General features: G+C 44.4%; 1 protein-coding gene across 1 annotated transcript in view; it reads left to right on the forward strand.

The window, feature by feature from the left end:
• The window catches only part of B9D1 (B9 domain containing 1), a 41,342-nt gene extending 39,116 nt beyond the window's left edge, over positions 1 to 2,226 (forward strand). Inside the window, exon 7 of the mRNA XM_038763003.1 lies at positions 1,851 to 2,226. Within this exon, the coding sequence (XP_038618931.1) occupies positions 1,851 to 1,993 (143 nt within the window). The 3' untranslated portion in view covers positions 1,994 to 2,226. The remainder of the gene's footprint in view (positions 1 to 1,850) is intronic.
• The last annotated feature ends 18,370 nt before the right edge of the window (positions 2,227 to 20,596 follow it).

Here is a 20,596-nt window from a genome sequence, read left to right on the forward strand (position 1 = left end):
TTCAAGGTTAGTGGGGTTATTATCCTTGGGATATGAAAATATTACAACACTAAGCCGTCTTATTTGGCACTGTGTCAGTCAGTCCCTCTCACACTTGGTTAAAAACCTTAGTACAGTGCTCCGCACACAGTAAGCACTCAATAAATACGATTGTTTGAAAAACCTCACCATCAAGGGGCATATCCTGTAGCCTCTGTGGACGCCTCTCTGTACTTTGCAAAACACTTGCGCAGGTTCTAGATCAGTCCTTCAGACGGAGCTCCGGCCGGCCAGCCCTTTTCCAGAGATTCTTCTTCCAAGGGACGTTCCAGCGGACGGGTGCCCAACTGGCTCACTCGCTCCTTTGGCTTGCACCCATTCTCTTGCTGCTGCTGGCGATGATTAAGGCGTCAGAGGGCTGAGTTCAGGGAAGAAGCAGCACGGCCCAGGGGAAAGAGCACAGGCCTAGTTGTCAGAAGGACCTGGCTTCTAATCCCAGCTCCGTCACTCGTCTGCTGTGTGACCTTGAGCAAGTCACTTCACTTCCAGCGCTTAGAACAGTGCTTTGCACATAGTAAGCGCTTAACAAATACCATTATTATTATTATATTATTCTCTGGGCCTCAGTTACCTCATCTGTACAATGGGGATTAAGACTGTGAGCCCCATGTGGGACAGGGACTGTGTCCAACTCAGAGAAGCAGCGCGGCTCAGTGCAAAGGGCCCGGGCTTGGGAGCCAGAGGTCATGGGTTCAAATCCCGGCTCTGCCACTTGTCAGCTCTGTGACTTGGGGCAAGTCACTTCACTTCTCTGTGCCTCAGTTCCCTCATCTGTAAAATGGGGATGAAGACTGTGAGCCCCACGTGGGACAACCTGATCACCTTGTATCCCCTGCCAGTGCTTAGAACGGTGCTTCACACATAGTAAGCGCTTAACAAATGCCATTATTATTATTATTATTATTAATTTGCTTGTATCCACCCCAGTGCTTAGTTCAGTGCCTGGAACATAGTAAGCATTTAGCAAATCCCGTTATTATTAATAAACACATTTGAATAATAATGATAATGATAATAAAGCCTAGAGTCAGCAAGCCGATCATTGGCAAGTTGTTGCCAACTTGTACTTCACAAGCGCTTAGTACAGTGCTCTGCACACAGTAAGCGCTCAATAAATATGATTGATTGATTGGCTGAGCCTCAGCAATAGTTTCTACCCAGGGTAGCAGAAAGATCCCTATCAGTCAATCAGTGGTATTTATTGAACGCTTACTGTGTGCAGAGCACAATACTAACAGCTTGGGAGAGTGGATAGAGCACGGGTTTGGGAGTCAGAAGGCCACGGGTTCTAATTTGACCATGGGAAAGTCACTTAGCTTCTCTGTGCCTCCACAGTGTTAAAATGGGGATTAAGACTGTGAGCCCTTTGAGAGACAGGGATTGTTTCCAACCCAATTATCTTGTATCTACGCCAGTGATTATTACAGTACCCAGCAAATAGTAAGCGCTTCACAAATTCCACTATTATTATTAGCATCATTACAACACAACAGAGTTGGTAGACACGTTTCCTGCCCACAATAGTAAGCGCTTAACAAATTCCACTATTATTATTAGCATCATTGCAACACAACAGAGTTGGTAGACACGTTTCCTGCCCACAATGAGCTTACCGGCTAGAGGAAGCGACACACTTAAATATGAATAATTTACGGTGGGGTGAATGCCAAGGGCCTAAAGAGCAGAGACCCCACAGTTCACTGCCCGTGGCTGAGTGTGGACAACGGAGCCGACGTGGCAACTGCACTGGACCGTTGAAAATCCCCCCTACCCCAGCCACAGATTAACGCCGTTTCTCCGTCCGCTTCCAGTGACAAGAGTGCGCTCTCAAGGATTTGTTACCATCTCGTTAAACGTGGTGACCAAGGACTTGAAGAAGTTAGGATACGACACAAGTCCTTCCGACGTGCAAAGCTCTATGGCAGCGTCCGTTTCCGAGGGCCTGCCTAAGTAAAAAACCTGGACTCTCCACGCTGAAGAAACACCACCGTTTCCTGGGAAGCTTCCAAGCTCAGACTTGATTCCTCTTAAACCCCATGCAGTAGCATTTGGTTTTCCAGACTTTAAAGACCGATAATCTCAAACTTAATCACCGTGATATTTACTTCAGTACCGTTGTGTAATGCTACCTTGAATAGAAGCTGTAGCCAACTATTTTTGTAAAATAAATGTTTATATTATCCAAGAGCCAAGTGTTCAACATAGTTAATGCTTCTTTCTTCTAAAGATCAGGGTTTCTGTTCACTCAAAACATCCATGCGGATCCAAACTTTCCTGGACTAAGTGGGCATGCCTAAAAGAGTATCGCAAGCCGAACACCCTGGTACATATTTTCAAACTCCTATTTGTGAAATTTTCAGCAAACGGAGCCCTTGGGATTCATCTCGTATTCCGAAACCTACCAGCCTGCCCTCCTCCCTGGCTGTCACCTCCCGAAACGTTCTAATTTGGGACCGGGATGGGAAGTTCCTTAGAGAGTGGGGTTCAGACGAAGTTCAGCCCTTGCTCGGAAGGAAGTGCTTGCTCAATAAACGTCTAATACTGAGCTGAATCACGCCTCAAGGGATTTTTGAGGAGGACTTCCTTGTCTGTTCAAAATTAGATGTTGAAGAAATCACCGCCTCAATTTGCATTTAGGAAAAGTAGATCAAATGGGCCCCAAACATCCGTTATACGCGCTCCTTTGTGGAGGAGGGTGCTGGCGGATTCGAACCTATGACAACAGTCTGGCTTAAAATCAAAGCCTAGTGGAAAGAGCGTGACCTGAGGTGCCAGAGGACCTGAGTGCTAATCCTGGCCCCATCACTTGTCTGCTGCATGTCCTTGGGTAAGTCACTTCTGGCGTAGTGGATACAGCACAGGTCTGGGAGTTAGAAGGTCATGGGTTCTAATCCCAGCTCTGCCACTTGTCTGCTGTGTGACCTCGGGCAAGTCACTTCACTTCTCTGGGCCTCAGTTCCCTCATCTGTAAAATGAGGATTGAGGCTGTGAACCTCATGTGGGACAAGGACTGTGTCCAACTTGATTTGTTTGCATCCACCCCAGTGCTTACTTAGTACAGTGCCTGGCACGTAGTAAGCACTTAACAAATACCATAATTGTACAGTGCCTGGCACATAGCAAGCACTTAACAAATGCCATTATTATTATTACTTCTCTGTGTCAGTTTCCTCATCTGTAAAATGGGGATTAAACACCTCTTTTCCCTTTCCCCTAGACTGTCAGCTCAGTATGGCACCGGGACTGTCTGACCTACCTCAGTGCTTGGCACAGAATAACTGCTTAACAAATGCTACTGTTGTTATTGTGAAGATTGGTACGTTGGTTCTCTCCTAACATTTTGTACATTCATAAAAATGGTTATAATATTACCTGGAATCGAGTTGTTCAGCTGGGCGTCCATTTATTGTGCCCTCCAGCTGGCTTGGGACGTTTTCCATCGGTGAGGTTTCCGGCCGGGAAAACGGCTCCCGGACTTTGCTCGCCGGCTGGGGAGAGGCAGGGCGGAGCAGTTGAGAAATCAATCCATCAATCAATCGTATTTATTGAGCGCTTACTGTGTGCAGAGCACTGTACTAAGCGCTTGGGAAGTACAAGTTGGCAACGTATAGAGACAGTCCCTACCCAACAGTGGGCTCACAGTCTAAAAGAGAAAAAGAGCCAGAAGAGAAAGAGCATCCTCGTGTTGAAGCCATGGTGCCATAAAACTCCATTTCACGGTCTTGCTTTCTGGCTCATTCCTTGCTCCTCTACTCTTTCATGAACTCCTCATTATCGTGTTTCCTCTGGTATTGTGGGGTTTTTTTTACTTTGGTTTCTTAAGCTCCTTTTTTTTTTTTTGTTTTTATGTTATTTTTTAAGTGCTACGTGCCAAACTCTGAATTAAGTGTTGGGGTAAATGCAACACAATAAGGGTGAATAAAGTCTGTGTTCCACATGGAGCTCACAGTCTAAGTGGGAGGAAGTTTGGCACTTAATATTCATTAATTATTTGTTAAATAATAGTATTTGTTAAGCACGTGCTATATGCCAAGCACTGTTCTAAGCGCTGGGGTAGATACAAGGGAATCAGGTTGTCCCACATGGGGCTCACAGTCTTAATCCCCATTTTCCAGATGAGGTAACTGAGGCCCAGAGAAGTGAAGTGACTTGCCCAAGGTCACACAACAGACAAGTGGCACTGTTCTAAGTGCTGGGGTAGATACAAGGGAATCAGGTTGTCCCATGTGGGGCTCACAGTCTTAATCCCCATTTTCCAGATGAGGTAACTGAGGCCCAGAGAAGTGAAGTGACTTGCCCAAGGTCACACAACAGACAAGTGGCAGAGGTGGGATTAGAACCCATGACCTTCTGAGTCCCAGGCCTGTGCTCTATCCACTACACCATGCTGCTGCTTTGAAACTGAGAAACAAAATAGTTAAGTGACTTGCCCAGGTTCACACAGCTGACCAGTGGTGGAGTCAGGATTAGAACCCAGATTTCCTGGCTCCCAAGACATGCTCTTTCCCCAAGGCCATGCTGGATCAAAGATGGTCTTGAAGCATTATGGTGTAGTGGTTAGAACACAGGCTTGGGAGTCAAAAGGTCATGGGTTCTAATCCCGGCTCTGCCACTTGTCTGCTGTATGGCCTTGGGGAAATCACTTCACTCCTCTGGGCCTCAGTTACCACATCTGGAAAATGGGGATTAAGACGGTGAGCCCCATGCAGGACAGGGACTGTATCCAATCCGATTTGCTTGTATCCACCACAGTGCTTACTACAATCCTGGCACATAGTAAACACTTAACAAATACTAGTATTGTTATTATTATTATTATTATTATTATTATCTTTCTTTGGATAGCTTTGCACAAGGCTATCCGGAGCCAGAAGGATGAACTAAATGACCTCTCAAGCGCTCTTCAGGCCCAGGGTCCCTCTCCCTGTTTCTCAGCCAGGTGGTTGAAACATCTCACCTTCACAGAAGCAGCGTGGGCTCAGTGGAAAGAGCCCGGGCTTTGGAGTCAGAGGTCATGGGTTTGAATCCCGGCTCTGCCAACTGTCAGCTGTGTGACTTTGGGCAAGTCACTTCACTTCTCTGGGCCTCAGTGACCTCATCTGTAAAATGGGGATGAAGACTGGGAGCCCCACGTGGGACAACCTGATCACCTTGTAACCTCCCCAGCGCTTAGAACAGTGCTTTGCACAGAGTAAGCACTTAATAAATGCCATCATCATCATCATTATCATCTTCACCTGGAGCTAGGACTGATTTTCGTGCTCATGAGCTGAGATTTTTTCCCTGCTCCAGGACCAGATGGTGTCTAAGCTTACACATTTCTCAACTTCATTAAAGATATAGCACAAATTACCTGCAGTGGGGAGGGAGGGAGAGATTTACAGCTGTCGGGGAGGAATGGGGGCTCCAGATAATAATAATAATAATAATAATGGCATTTATTAAGCGCTTACTATGTGCAAAGCACTGTTCTAAGCGCTGGGGTGGATACAAGGTGATCAGGTTGTCCACGAGGGGCTCACAGTCTTCATCCCCATTTTACAGATGAGGTCACTGAGGCCCAGAGAAGTGACTTGCCCAAGATCACACAGCAGACATGTGGAGGAGCCAGGATTTGAACCCATGACCTCTGACTCCAAAGCCTGTGCTCTTTCCACTGAGCCATGCTGCTCCAGATGAAATTCATTCATGGCACTTGGAGAGTAAAGCGGTCAAAGCAGAAACGGGTGGCTCCTGCCAAACCCCCACCCCACCCATTCATTCATTCAATCGTATTTACTGAGCGCTTACTGTGTGCAGGGCACTGTACTAAGCGCTTGGGAAGTACATTCATTCATTCAATCGTATTTATTGAGCGCTTACTGTGTGCAGAGCACTGTACTAAGCGCTCAGTACAAGTCGGCAACATATAGAGACGGTCCCTACCCAACAACGGGCTCACAGTCTGCCTGCCAGGGGAGCCCCTTCCCTCAACCCCAGGAGCTGGGTAGAACCAGCCCCAGCTCCGCCTCTTGTCTGCTGTGCGACCTTGAGTAAGTCACTTCACTTCTCTGTGCCTCATCTGGAAAAGGGGGATTACGCTTGTAAGACCGATGTGGGACAGGGACTGTCCAGTGTGATTGGCTTTAATTCCCTTCCCTGTGCTTAGCACAGTACCTGGCACATAGTAAGCACCTAAATACCACCATTATTATTAATAAAGCAGACAAGGGGCCTGAATCAATCAATCAATCGTATTTATTGATCGCTTACTGTGTGCAGAGCACTGTACTAAGCGCTTGGGAAGTACATGTTGGCAACGTATAGAGATGGTCCCTACCCAACGGTGGGCTCACAGTCTAGAAGGGGGAGACAGAGAACAAAATAAAACATATTAACAAAATAAAATAAATAGAATAGATATGTACAAGTAAAATAAATAAATAGAGTAATAAATACGTACAAAACATACATACAGGTGCTGTGGGGAAGGGAAGGAGGCAAGGCGGGGGGATGGAGAGGGGAAGGAGGGGGAGAGGAAAGAGGCGGCTGGATGGGGTGACATCAATCTGATCACAATCAGATTGGAGAGGAAGCATTATATGGAACATCACCAAGCCAGTTCATTCATTCATTCATTCATTTATGCATTCAGTTGTATTTATTGAGCGCTTACTGTGTGCAAAGCACTGTACTAAGCGCCAATGTTTGGTACAGCCCTTGAAGTGCTCAGCCCTAACCCGCTTGGAACCAGCCCCCTCTAGGGTGACTGGCTAGCCCATCTTGGATGGGTCAGCCTGGTTTTCCATTACCCTGTCCCGATGTCCAGCGCCGACTGGGTCCCAGAGGCTTTTTACCGTTCGGCCTCGAGCCGCCCTCTGCCACGATTCCTGCTGCAGATCCGGTTCTAGAGCCTGAATGGGTTGAGGCCCCGGGCCCGATGGGGGTCTGAGCCCCTTGACTGTGGCCCCCAGCCTTGCCAGAAGCCCCCAGACCAGCTTCACTCTGGTGTGGGTGCGACACCAGAGGTTGATGCGTAATCAACCTACACATCAGGCAGAAACTCCTCACCCTGGGCTTCCAGGCTGTCCATCCATCCATCCCCTCGCCCCCTCCTCCCTCACCTCCCTTCTCTCCTTCTCCAGCCCAGCCCGCACCCTCCGCTCCTCTGCCGCTAATCTCCTCACCGTGCCTCGTTCTCACCCATCCCGTCGTCGACCCCCGGCCCGGAATGCCCTCCCTCCGCACATCCGCCAAGCTAGCTCTCTTCCTCTCTTCAAGGCCCTCCTGAGGGCTCACCTCCTCCAGGAAGCCTTCCCAGACTGAGCCCCCTCCTTCCTCTCCCCCTCTTCATCCCCCCTGCCTTACCTCCTTCCCCTCCCCACAGCACCTGTATATATGTATATATGTTTGTATGTATTTATTACTCTATTTTATTTGTACATATTTATTCTATTTACTTTATTTTGTTAATGTTTTGTTTTGTTCTCTGTCTCCCCCTTCTAGACTGTGAGCCCGCTGTTGGGTAGGGACCGTCTCTATATGTTGCCAACTTGGACTTCCCAAGCGCTTAGTACAGTGCTGTGCACACAGTAAGCGCTCAATAAATATGATTGAATGATTGAATGAATGAATGAATGAATGAATGGATGACCAGGCCTGTCTGACTCACATGTGTTCCTGTCACAGTCTGCAGGACCTCAAAAGTCCCCGCAGCCTCCAGGGCTCACCAGGCTTGCCAGGCTACCCCTGCCAGAAATGTGGGCAAGGGGAGGGCGTGATGAGCCAGGGCCAATTTGAACAATTTGAACAACTCACCAGGGAGGAGGAGGAGGGAGGCCGGGGCCTGGGTTCAAGACCGCCACGCTCCAAGCTAGCAGGTAAAGCACCCAGGTTAAAGTAAATAAATACATAAATAATAATGGCATTTATTAAGCGCTTACTATGTGCAAAGCACTGTTCTAAGCGCTGGGGGGGGGTTACAAGGTGATCAGGTTGTCCCACGGGGGGCTCACAGTCTTAATCCCCATTTTTGCAGATGAGGTAATGGAGGGCCAGAGAAGCGAAGTGACTTGCCCAAAGTCACACAGCTGACAATTGGTGGAGCCGGGATTTGAACTCATGATCTCTGACTCCAAAGCCCGGGCTCTTTCCACCGAGCCATGCCGAAGTCACCTGATCTCTGGTTAAAGGACCAGGTTGCCTAAGTGGCTCCGCTGTGACTGGAAACAGCCTGATTTCCTCCGCATCCCACCATCCTTCCGACCGTGGCCCCGTCTCCTGGCTCCCGTTCGTCTCCAGAGTGGTAGCTCTTTCCATCGAGCCACGCTGCTTCTGCTATAGTTGGGTACAACTCCAACTGTATAGATGATGCAGAAAGGAGAGTGAAGAGGGCAGATGAGGGCTCAGTCAGGGAAGGTATCTGGGAAGAGATGTGATTTTAGTAGGGCTTGGAAGGTGGGGACTTGGGGAGAGTTCCAGGACAAACAGGACCTAGGCAAAGTGTTGGCAGTGAGAAAGACGAGGCTAACAGTGAACAGGTTAGAAGAGACAGGTATTCATTCATTCATTCATTCAATGGTATTTATTGAGCGCTTACTGTGTGCAGAGCACTGTACTAAGCGCTTGGGTAGTACTAGTTGGCAACATAATGAGAGCTGGGTTGTAGATTAGCAAGGTAAGGTAGGAGGGTAACTTCTCTGTACCTCCGTTTTGTCAGCTGCAAAATGGGACTGAAATACCTGTTCTTCTTCAGACTGTGAGCCTCACTTGGGACAGGGACTGGGTCCAACCTGACAAGCGCTAAATACGTGGCCATTTTTGGCCCTCCAAAAAAGAATCTGCAGATCAATCAATCAATCGTATTTATTGAGCGCTTACTGTGTGCAGAGCACTGTACTAAGCGCTTAGGAAGTACATGTTGGCAACATATAGAGACTGTCCCTACCCAACAGTGGGCTCACAGTCTAAAAGGGGGAGACAGAGAACAAAACCAAACATTCTAACAAAATAAAATAGAATAGATATGTACAAGTAAAATAGAGTAATAAATATGTACAAACATATATACATATATACAGGTGCTGTGGGGAAGAGAAGGAGGTAAGATGGGGGGTATGGATGCAGATCCCAACTATAAGCTGTGTCTATAATGCTCATACCCTAACTCTGCTCAGAGTACAAGTTGGCAACATAATGAGAGCTGGGTTGTAGTACATTAGCAAGGTAAGGTAGGAGGGTAACTTCTCTGTACCTCAGTTTTGTCAGCTGCAAAATGGGACTGAAATGCCTGTTCTTCTTCAGACTGTGAGCCTCCCTTGGAACAGGGACTGTGTCCAACCTGACAAGCGCGAAGTACGTGGCCATTTTTGGCCACTCCAAAAAAGAATCTGCAGATCCCAACTATAAGCTGTGTCTGTAATGCTCATACCTTAACTCTGCTCAGAGTCTCAAAATCTCCTGTGTTCTTAACCTGCCCCTGGGGTTCAACGCATTTGAAGAACAGCAGAAAAGGTTTAAGGAGAATATATTGGGTGTGAGAAAAAATGCTGTCGTTGTCCGTGTTTTCTATTTATCTGTTCAAGCATCAGTTCACTCATCTTGTCAGTTGAATTTCCCCACAGATAATCAGTCATATTTATTGAGTGCTGTGAGCAGAGCACTATACTAGCGCTTGGTGCAGTATAACAGAGTTGGTAGATGCTTTCTTTGCCCACGACGAGCTTGCAGTCTAGAGAGGAGACAGACATTAAAAGAACTACACAGATTATGGATATGTACATAAGGGCTGTGGGGCTGAGGCAGGGCAGGGGGTTGATAAATGTTTGTAATTTATTTGTACATACCTATTCTATTTATTTTATTTTGTTAGTATGTTTGGTTTTGTTCTCTGTCTCCCCCTTTTAGACTGTGAGCCCACTGTTGGGTAGAGACTGTCTCTATATGTTGCCAATTTGTACTTCCCAAGCGCTTAGTACAGTGCTCTGCACATAGTAAGCGCTCAATACGATTGATGATGATGATGATGATGATGATGATAAAGCGTGAAATATGAGTGCAAGGGTGACCAGCTCTGTGTCTTTCTACCCACCTCCTGCTCTCCCCAGTTTTGTTGCTCGGTCTGTTGACTTGGCCAAATGACCACTTTGGGGATTGCTACTGAGGGAAGCCCCCCTAATTCTGAGGCTCTGGAAAAGATAACAGCCCCAAATCCGAAGAAGACCCCAGCCAAGAGCTCTCTCAAAATCCCTTATAAATATCCCCCAAACAGACCTATTTTAGTTCTTATTTAAAATAGAGATTTTAAATCTGTCTCTGGTGTTTAGCTGGCTTATAAGTAGTAGTGCACACTGTACGTAACTATATTTTATTGGGCTGTATTTTAACAAGTGAAGTCAACATGATTGTCTCTTTACAATAGACAGTAATGTAGCTATAGTATTCATTTTGCACAATTATTCTTGTTTTGGTATTTGTTAAGCGCTTACTACGCTTCAATGCAAGTTCTTTGATTTGGACACAGTCCTTGCCCCACAAGGGGCTCACAGTGTTAAGGGGTGGGGCTCCCATTCTGGGCAATTTGTATAAAAATAGACTATTCCAAGCTTGGTTTGGGAACCAACCTCCCAGCTACAACCATGTTCCTTTGGGAAAAATGGTTCCAACTTGCATTTCAATTTAAGAGTCAATTTTTCAGGTATCAGTTGTGTGGATAATTTGCAAAATTCCCATAACGAAATAAGCAGATGATCAACTCCTTATTGTTACCTCTAGACTATAAACTTTTTTTTTTAAATGTTTTTTGTTAAGTGCTTACTGTGTGCCAGGCATTCTACTAAGGGCTGGGGTGGATACAAGCTAATCAGGTTGGACACAGTCCATGTCCCACGTAGGACCCACAGTCTAAGTAGGAAGGAAGAACAGGTATTAGGTATTTAATTTGGATTTTATAGATAAGGTAACTAAGGTACAGAAAGTGAAGTGATTGGCCCAAGGTCACCCAGAAGACAAGTTGAGGGTCCAGTTTTAGTAGTCCCAGGCCCATGATCTGCCCATTAGGTCTCAAGGAACCCATCTACCAGAGAAGCAGCCTGGCTTAGTGGAAAGAGCAAGGGCTTGGGCGTCAGAGGATGCGGGTTCTAATCCCGACACTGCCACTTGTCTGCTCTGTGACCTAGGGTAAGCCACTTCCTTATGCTTCAGTTACCTCATCTGTAAAATGGGGATGAAGACTGTGAGCCCCACGGGGGACAACCTGATTCAATCAGTCCTATTTATTGAATGCTACTGGGTACAGACCGCTGTACTGAGCTCTTGGGAGAGTACGACGCAACAGAATTAGCAAACACGGTCCCTGCCCATAACAAGTTTACAAGGCAGTTGTTGGAATTACCAAGGGAGCTCATGTTTTGAACTATTAGGTGAGTGATCCTAATACTAAGGCCCTACTGAGAGCTCACCTCCTCCAGGAGGCCTGCCCAGAGTGAGCCCCTTCCTTCCTCTCCCCCTCTCCATCCCCATCTTACCTCCTTCCCTTCCCCACAGCACCTGTATATATGTATGTACATATTTATTACTCTTTATTTTACTTGTACATATCTATTCTATTTATTTTATTTTGTTAGTATGTTTGGTTTTGTTCTCTGTCTCCCCCTTTTAGACTGTGAGCCCACTGTTGGGTAGGGACTGTCTCTATATGTTGCCAACTTGTGCTTCCCAAGCGCTTAGTACAGTGCTCTGCACACAGTAAGCACTCAATAAATACGATTGATTGATTGATTGATCCTTTCAGTAACAAAAGTGCCTTGTGAGATTCCTTCTGCCCCTGTTTTGTGGTATTTAAGCACTTAGTGTGTGTCAGGCAGTGTTCTGAGATAGCTTGAGAAGCAGCGTGGCTCAGTGGAAAGAGCACTGGCTTTGGAGTCAGAGGTCATGGGTTCAAATCCCAGTTCCACCAATTGTCAGCTGTGCGACTTTGGACAAGTCACTTCACTTCTCTGTGCCTCAGTTACTTCATCTGTAAAATGGGGATTAAGACTGTGAGCCCCCTGTGGGGCAACCTGATCACCTTGTAACCACCCCAGTACTTAGAACAGTGCTTTGCACATAGTAAGTACATAGTGTACTTACTAAATTGTACATAGTTACTATTCTATTTATTTCATTTTGTTAATATGTTTTGTTCTGTTGTCTGTCTCCCCCTTCTAGACTGTGAGCCCACTGTTGGGTAGGGACCATCTCTATGTGTTGCCAACTTGTACTTCCCAAGTGCGTGGTACAGTACTCTGCACACAGTAAGCGCTCACTAAATACGATTGAATGAATGAATATCTACCCCAGTGCTTAGATCAGTGCTTGGCACATAGTAAGCGGTTAACATATATCACCATTATTGTTATTACCAATGCTGGTGTACTGTACTTTTCTAAGTGCTAAGGACAGTACTCTACACAGACTGATTGCTTCCTTAGTATAAGTAGTCCAGAGCACTGTTCAATAGACTTGGATAATACACATCGAGATAATCAAGTTTATAGTTCACAATTCAGGCTGTCACCCCAAGATATATTATCCCCACAAAGACTACTTACAACCAGCAGGTGAAGCAGCGTGGCTCAGTGGAAAGAGCCCGGGCTTTGGAGTCAGAGGTCATGGGTTCAAATCCCGGCTCCACCAATTGTCAGCTGTGTGACTTTGGGCAAGTCACTTTACTTCTCTGGGCCTCAGTTGCCTCACCTGGAAAATGGGGATTAAGACTGTGAGCCCCCCGTGGGACAGCCTCATCACCTTGTAACCTCCCCAGTGCTTAGAACAGTGCTTTGCACATAGTAAGCGCTTAATAAATGCTATCATTATTACTATTATTATTATGGAACAGTGGAAAGAGCACAAGGCTGGTAGTTGGATGATCTAGATTCTAATCCTAGATCTTCCATTGGGTCGGTCCCTTGGCCTCTCTTTGCCTGCTTCTTCAACTGGGAAGTGGGAATAAAATACCTGCTCTTCCTACCTCTTAGATTGCAAACTCCATTCAGGACATTGACTAGGTTGGATTGATTACAGCATAGCTCAGTTTGAAGAGCACAGGCTTGGGAGCCAGAGGTCATGCGTTCTAATTCCAGCTCCGCCACATGTCTGCTGTGTGACCATGGGCAAGTCACTTAATCAATCAATCAATCAATCGTATTTATTGAGCGCTTACTATGTGCAGAGCACTGTACTAAGCGCTTGGGAAGTACAAATTGGCAACACATAGAGACAGTCCCTACCCAACAGTGGGCTCACAGTCTAAAAGGGGGAGACAGAGAACAAAACCAAACATACCAACAAAATAAAATAAATAGGATAGAAATGTACAAGTAAAATAAATAAATAAATAAATAAATAGAGTAATAAATATGTATATAAAAATATGTATATAAAAATACATACATAAAATAAAAATATATATAAAATATATAATAATATATAATAGTATAATATAATACAATAATATAATATAATATAACAATATAATATAATATATAAAAATATATAAAATATATAAATAAAAATAAATATATATATGTAAATATGTATATAAAAATATAAAAACTTAACTTCTCTGAGCCTCAGTTACCTCATCTGTAAAATGGGGATGAAGACTGTGAGCCCCACGTGGGACAACCTGATCACCTTGCATCCCCCCTGGCACTTAGAACAGTGCTTTGCACATAGCACTTAACAAATGCCATTATTATTATTATTATTTTTATTACCTTGCATGTGCTTGGGATACAGTAAATGCTTAATAAGTTCCCTGACTAGTATCAATTCCCACCATCCTTTGAGTATTGAAAGTAAGCCTCCTTCAAGAATTGCTACCTGATTAATGTTTAAGCTGGTCTCTAATTAGTGGAAAGAGCCCAGGCTTGGGAGTCAGAGGTCATGGGTTCCAGTCCCGCCTCCGCAACTTGTCAGCTACATGACTTTGAGCACGTCACTTAACTTCTCTGAGCCTCAGTTACCTCATCTGTAAAATGGGGAATAAGTCTGTGAGGCCCACGTGGGACAACCTGATTACCATGTATCTACCCCAGTGCTCAGAACAGTGCTTGGCACATAGTAAGCACTTAACAAATACCATCATCACATCATCATCATAAGTTAATTATGATACACGTGGGGGAGAAACCTTCTGCATTTCTGGAGTCAATAAATAGGATGGCAATTGCTAGGACTTAACAGAGATGGTAAGTGCATATTTTTAATAGCTTCAGTAAAAAAAAAGGGATTAAACTCTCCTCATTGGCTTTCTTTGGAAAAGTGTTAAATCTCCCAAGATAAAGAAATGATGGAGAATGGATTCTTGTGTACTTATCCTATTACATTAAAATGATGATTCTGATATCAGAAAAATAGCTTTTGATACACCCTGCATTCCAGCAGCTGGAAAACAGGGTTGGGCAGGGGGATCCATAAATGAGATTTGAACAACTCTAAACCAGGAAGGAATGCATTTCATTCATTCATTGATTCAATAGTATTTATTGTTTACTTTGTGCAGAGCAAACTACATAGTCACGGCCTTGTCCGTGACTTCTACTCCTCCATCATCACTGAATTATACAAGCCTCCACTGCTAAGGAATTTGAACTCAGGGCTGCCCTCAATGAGTGCTAACCAATCAACCAATAGCATTTATTGACCACTTACTGGAGGCAAAATACTGTACAAGTGCTTGGCAGAGCACATTAAAAACAGAAGACAGTTCCTGTCCACAAGGTACTTAGCAATCTAATGGGAATATGAAAGCCTACAATTGTCTTCATTGGCAATTGAGATTTCTTTTATGATTTGTCCTTTTTAAAATAAAGTCTTGCCTGCACTGATTAAATTGCTTTGAATAGTCTCTGCTTCCACCCCCCGCATCCCCCCAAGAGGGCATGTGTTTGTGAAAACTGCTCTTCTTGAATCCATTCTATCACATAACAAGAGCTTTATTTCAATCAATCAATCAGTGGTACTTATTGAGTGCTTATTAAGGGCAGAGCACTGTAGTAAGCGCTTGGGAAAGTACAATACAACAGAGTTGGCAGATATCTCCCTACGCACAGCAGGCTTACAGTCTAGAGGGGGAAGACAGACCTTAATATAAACTTAACATCTATATGTACATATAGATATCTATATTTAAGGATGAATTTTATATAGAGATGTAAATCTCTATATAAACCTATAGGCCAATCTAGATATAGCTCTGTACAAGTCTATATAGATTATATATGTTTATATAAATCTATATAAAATTATATATAATTTATATATACGGCTATAGAAAAAATTCATCTTTAAACACTGTCCATAGCGTGCTTTTTACTCCGGCCCCAGTTTCATGTATGTAAGGATCAGTGAGTGAACATTCTCTCTCCCCACCTAGGGCTCAGATGACTTAAGAAGATCTTCTAGTTCAGTTTCACCCCACACATTTAAAACTTTTTGTCCTGCTCCAGCCCCATCATCTCATCCTCAGGTTCTCTCTCCCTCCTCGGCCTATCTTCTCAATCTCTTGAGATACTCAGGCCGTCTTACGTCCAGATTGGCCAAATTTATACCAGTCACCCCCAACTTTTCCCTTTTCCCAAATCGGCCTACCTTCCCCTTTCCATTCAGGCTTTCACTTTGCATTCCTTGAGGTTTTGACTGAATACTGCTGGAGCCTTGGATGATTTGGTTTCATACATGTCTTATTTTACAATACTATACTAGACCTACATGAGAAGCTGCACAGGAAGCAGCATGGACTAGTGGACAGAGCACAGGCCTGGGAGGGACAAGGACCTGGGTTCTAATCCTGGCTCTGCCACCTGTCTACTGAGTGACCTTGGACAAGTCACTTAACTTCTCTCGTCCTCAACTACCTCACCTGTAAGATGGGGATTGAGATTGTGAGCCTCATGTGGGAAATGGGCTGTCCAATTTGGAATCTACCCCAGAGCTTAGTACAGTGCCTGGCACGTAGTAAGTACTTAAGAAATTCCAGAAAAGAAAAAAAAACAACAAATATTTTCTTTTTCACCTACAGCTTTTTGTCGTATTGTCTTCAACTGTTTGTGAAGATTATTTAGGTTGGAAGATTCTACAGGACAGGGTCTATCTCTGATTTAAACTGCCCTAAGCAGTATGGGAAGCAGCGTGGCTCAGTGGAAAGAGCCCGGGCTTTGGAGTCAGAGGTCGTGAGTTCAAATCCCGGCTCTGCCATTTGTCAGCTGGGTGACTTTGGGCAAGTCACTTCACTTCTCTGTGCCTCAGTTCCCTCATCTGAAAAATGGGGATGAAGACTGTGAGCCCCACGTGGGGCAACCAGATCACTTTGTATCTACCCCAGCGCTTAGAACAATGCTTGGCACATAGTCTTAATCCCCATTTTACAGATGAGGGAACTGAGGCACAGAGAAGTGAAGTGACTTGCCCAAGGTCACACAGCCTCTCATGTGTTGGCAGGACATCCAAGAAGAGATGTCTTGAAGGCAGGAGGAAATGTGAAACTGCAGAGGAAAGAAATCAGGGCTGGAGATGTAGATTTGGGTATCACTCACGTAGAGGTGGCCAGTTGAAGCCATGGGAGCTAAGGAGCTCTCCAAGGGAGTGGGTGTAGATGGGGAATAGGAGGGGACCCAGAATTGAATCTTGAATCAGTTAGGGGGTGGGAGACAGAGAAGGAGCCTGTGAAATAGATTTGAGAATGAGCGGCAAGAGAGCTGGGAGGAGAACCAGGAGAGGACAGTGTCCGCGAAGCCAAGAGAAGTGTTAAAATTGCAGGCTGGACAGTTTTTCTCAAGACCATGGCTCCTGCTGCATAAAGAAGCTTTCAACCTTTATTGTAGGACTGATTTGATAGGATTTTTTATATTTATTGGATCCTTTTATGGGCACCAGGAAACTTTTTTGTAAGGTGCATTCTTAACTATCTACAACAAAGGGTACTTCTTTAACCTCAAAGTACGGCCTGCTTTTCTCTCCTGAGGGGTTGAATGCTCCTAAATAAACAGGAAATCATCCCTACCTAGAGCTGATCCAAAGTCCAAACCCAAAGTCCTTCTAGGGTACCCTGGGCACACATGTTGTTTCTTTATCTTTTTATGACATTAACACTAACACTTCATTGATAAAAAGGAGCAGTTTGCCTTTTACAAAGCATTTATTTAACTTTTCACTTGGTTCTCCGTGTCACAATCTTCTGAATTGCATTGTGGGCACAATGCATCTACCAACTTTGCTATATTGTAGTCTCCCAAGCGCTTACTTCAGTGCTCAAAAAGTACTATCAATGAAAATAAAAGTAATCCAACCTACTCACTGATCCTTGTTCTCATCTCTCTCACCACTACTGTCCGACTCAAGACCTTTGTCCTGGAATTCCCTCCTCCTTCCCATCTGGCAGACCCTATCTTCCAGGCCTTTCTGAAATAACCCCTCATCCAAGAGGTCTTCCCTGATAAATCCCACCTACCCCCACTCCATTTCTCCCCCTATTTCCCTTTGGCATGTCTAAGCCACTTACGAACTTATTTACATAACTTGAAAATCTGTCAATTCCCCTTACCTGTAATTTATTTCAAGTGTTAGACTGAAAACCCATTGAGGGCAGGGATTCATTCATTCATTCATTCAATCATATTTATTGAGCGCTTACTATGTGCAGAGCACTGTACTAAGCGCTTGGGAAGTAACTCAGCACAATGCAGCATCCAGAGCAAGAGCTCAATAAGTACCACTCAGGAGCGTGGCTTAGTGGAAAGGGCACGGGCTTGGAAGTCAGAGGATGTGGGTTCTAATCTTTGCTCCACCACTTTGCTCTGCTGTGTGACCTTGGGTAATTCACTTAACTTTTTTGTGCCTCAGTTACCACATCTGTAAAATGGGAATTAAGACTGTGAGGTCCACATGGGACAACCTGATTACCTTATATCTACCCAGCGCAGAACAGTGTTTGGCACATAGTAAGCGCTTAACAAATACTATTATTATTATTATTATTAGCATTGACTGATCCAGCTCTTTCCCGAACATGCATTGTTAACTACCCTTCTTGGACTGAACACAGTCAAAGAATTAAGCAACATTCTTCTGACCATGCATGTCTATCTGGATAGAACATACCTTGACACCAGGGTTGTAACCTCAGGGGTTCTGGGAGAACTGAGTGTACATTTCTGTACTTGCCTGGGTTCAGAAAGACTCTATTTTGCATCATTCTGTTGAGCAACAGTTCTCGTGGAGGATTTCAATCAAAATTGTACACAATGAATGCTTACTCTGAGCAGAGCAATGTACTAGGTGCTTGGGAGAATACAATTTCCTAACAGTTTCAACAGGGCTCTTTCTCATCCAGTTAAAAGAAAGCAGTCACTATTGGAGCCTCCAAAAGGATTAGTATATATATATATATATATATATATATATATATAATATTTATATATTATATATTATATATATATATAATGACATTTATTAAGCGCTTACTATGTGCAAAGCACTGTTCTAAGCGCTGGGGAGGTTACAAGGTGATCAGGTTGTCCCACGGGGAGCTCACACTCTCAATCCCCATTTTACAAATGAGGGAACTGAGGCACAGAGAAGTTAAGTGACTTGCCCAAAGTCACACAGCTGACAATTGGCGGAGCCGGGATTTGAACCCCTGACCACTGATTCCAAAGCCCGTGCTCTTTCCACTGAGCACTTGTCTGCTGTGTGACCTTGGGCAAATCACTCCACTTTTCTGGGCCTCAGTTACCTCATCTGTAATATGGGGTCTAAGACTGTGAGCCCCACATGCGACAGGGACTGTGTCCAACCCAATTGGCTTGTATCCACCCAGTGCTTAGAACAGTGCCTGGCACATACTAAGCGCTTAACAAATACCACTACTATTATTAAAATCGGGACGCCTGGATTAGTAACAGTGCTCTGCACGTAGTAAGTGCTCAATAAATACAATCGATTGATTGGCTATTGACTCAAAGACCCTCATGAGTCTCACCCCATCCCTCCTCCTCCCTCCCAACACATCCACATGCAGAGAACTTTTTGAAGCACTGGGGTGACTTTTTCCACTTGGGCAAGAATGGGCCAAATTGCCCTTCTCAGCAAGAGGATGATTCTGAAAGATCAGAAAGCCTCTGGAATTCAGCTATGAGTCTTTCCTACTTCCAAATTTACACAAACCTAAGCAAAAAATGAATAACCCTTGCTCCTCGGAGAGCCCATCTGGCTTCTTCTTTGGAGAGGTCAGGCCCAGATCCTTCATAAAATGACCATAAAGCATTTCCTCTCATTCTGGAGACTGTAAAACAAAGTGTTCGTACTCTGGAGGTGACTCACCAAGGTAACATAAAACTCAAAAGCAACACATGTTCATCCATCACCACTATTCCTCAAGTAATCTCTTTAGTTTACACGCCGATCAGCCGGATGCCTGCATTCCACAGTTCGGAGAAAGTCAACTGGCACTACGGCTCCCAACACATGGGCTTTGAACTTTGATTTTCAAACATTTTAACAGACCTTGCGGTTTTTGAAATTGGAATTTCAAAATCAGCAGTCCTGTTTTGTTTAAACATTCCACTGCTTCAAACATTAATTTATGCTACACATCTTCCTGGAAATCATTATAGATTTTTAGCTTAAAGAAGAAAAAATCCCATCAGTATACTTAGGTGGAGAATCTCTGTAAAGCAACAGAAAGACATTATCGCAGCCACTTAGCATTCTGCATCCTGTCCAAGTCCAGGGTAAGAACAACTCCAGAAAAGACAATCCCTTCTATGTTCCCTATGGTCACCAGAGATTTTTCTTTGGAGGGTCCTGACAGCCTATTTGGAAAATGCAGGGTAAGTTAATGGCCCTGATACCCAAACTTTGGAGTATAGAGGCAACGCAATTTTAATTTTGGCCAGTCCATCTACCACTCTCCCCAACCCCCCTCCACCGCGACCCCTTTTCCAACTCTTCCAATGGCATCAAACGCCACGTCGGTGTGACATTTTCCGGAGGAAAAAATGACACAGAAAGATACGGGACGTTATGATACAAATGATAAATTATATTTGTACAAGTAAATAATGTCAATAGTCAGCACGGATTCATAAAAAGCAGCCTGCTCCCAGTATTATGAAAACAGTTTGGTAAATATTTAAGTTGTAACACTTCTAAAAGTAAGCAAGTTTTGTGAGATTCTGCTGTGAAAAATAAACCATATATTTATCCACAATCTGTGCAATATTAATACATACAGTACACATTAGAAACAGTAACAGCAAAAGGGAAGATGGCTGACATTAAGAGTTGTATTATTCTTGGGACCTCAAAAAGACTGTAAACAGCACAAGATAGAAAAAAAAAAAACCCACCAGGATTCCCCCCCACCCACCCTCCCAATATCCCCTCCAGCACATACTGTGGTTTCTACAGAGTACAAAACTGATTGAATAAATAACTGACCACACTTTGGGGCTTAAAGTTATACCAAAATGCTTTTACAAAATAATTACTAACACTACTGAACTTGGGTCAATTTGACCAGTAAGGCTATTTTTGG

This window comes from Tachyglossus aculeatus, chromosome 21 (assembly GCF_015852505.1).
Source record: "Tachyglossus aculeatus isolate mTacAcu1 chromosome 21, mTacAcu1.pri, whole genome shotgun sequence".
In the NCBI taxonomy this organism is placed as follows: Eukaryota; Metazoa; Chordata; class Mammalia; order Monotremata; family Tachyglossidae; genus Tachyglossus; species Tachyglossus aculeatus.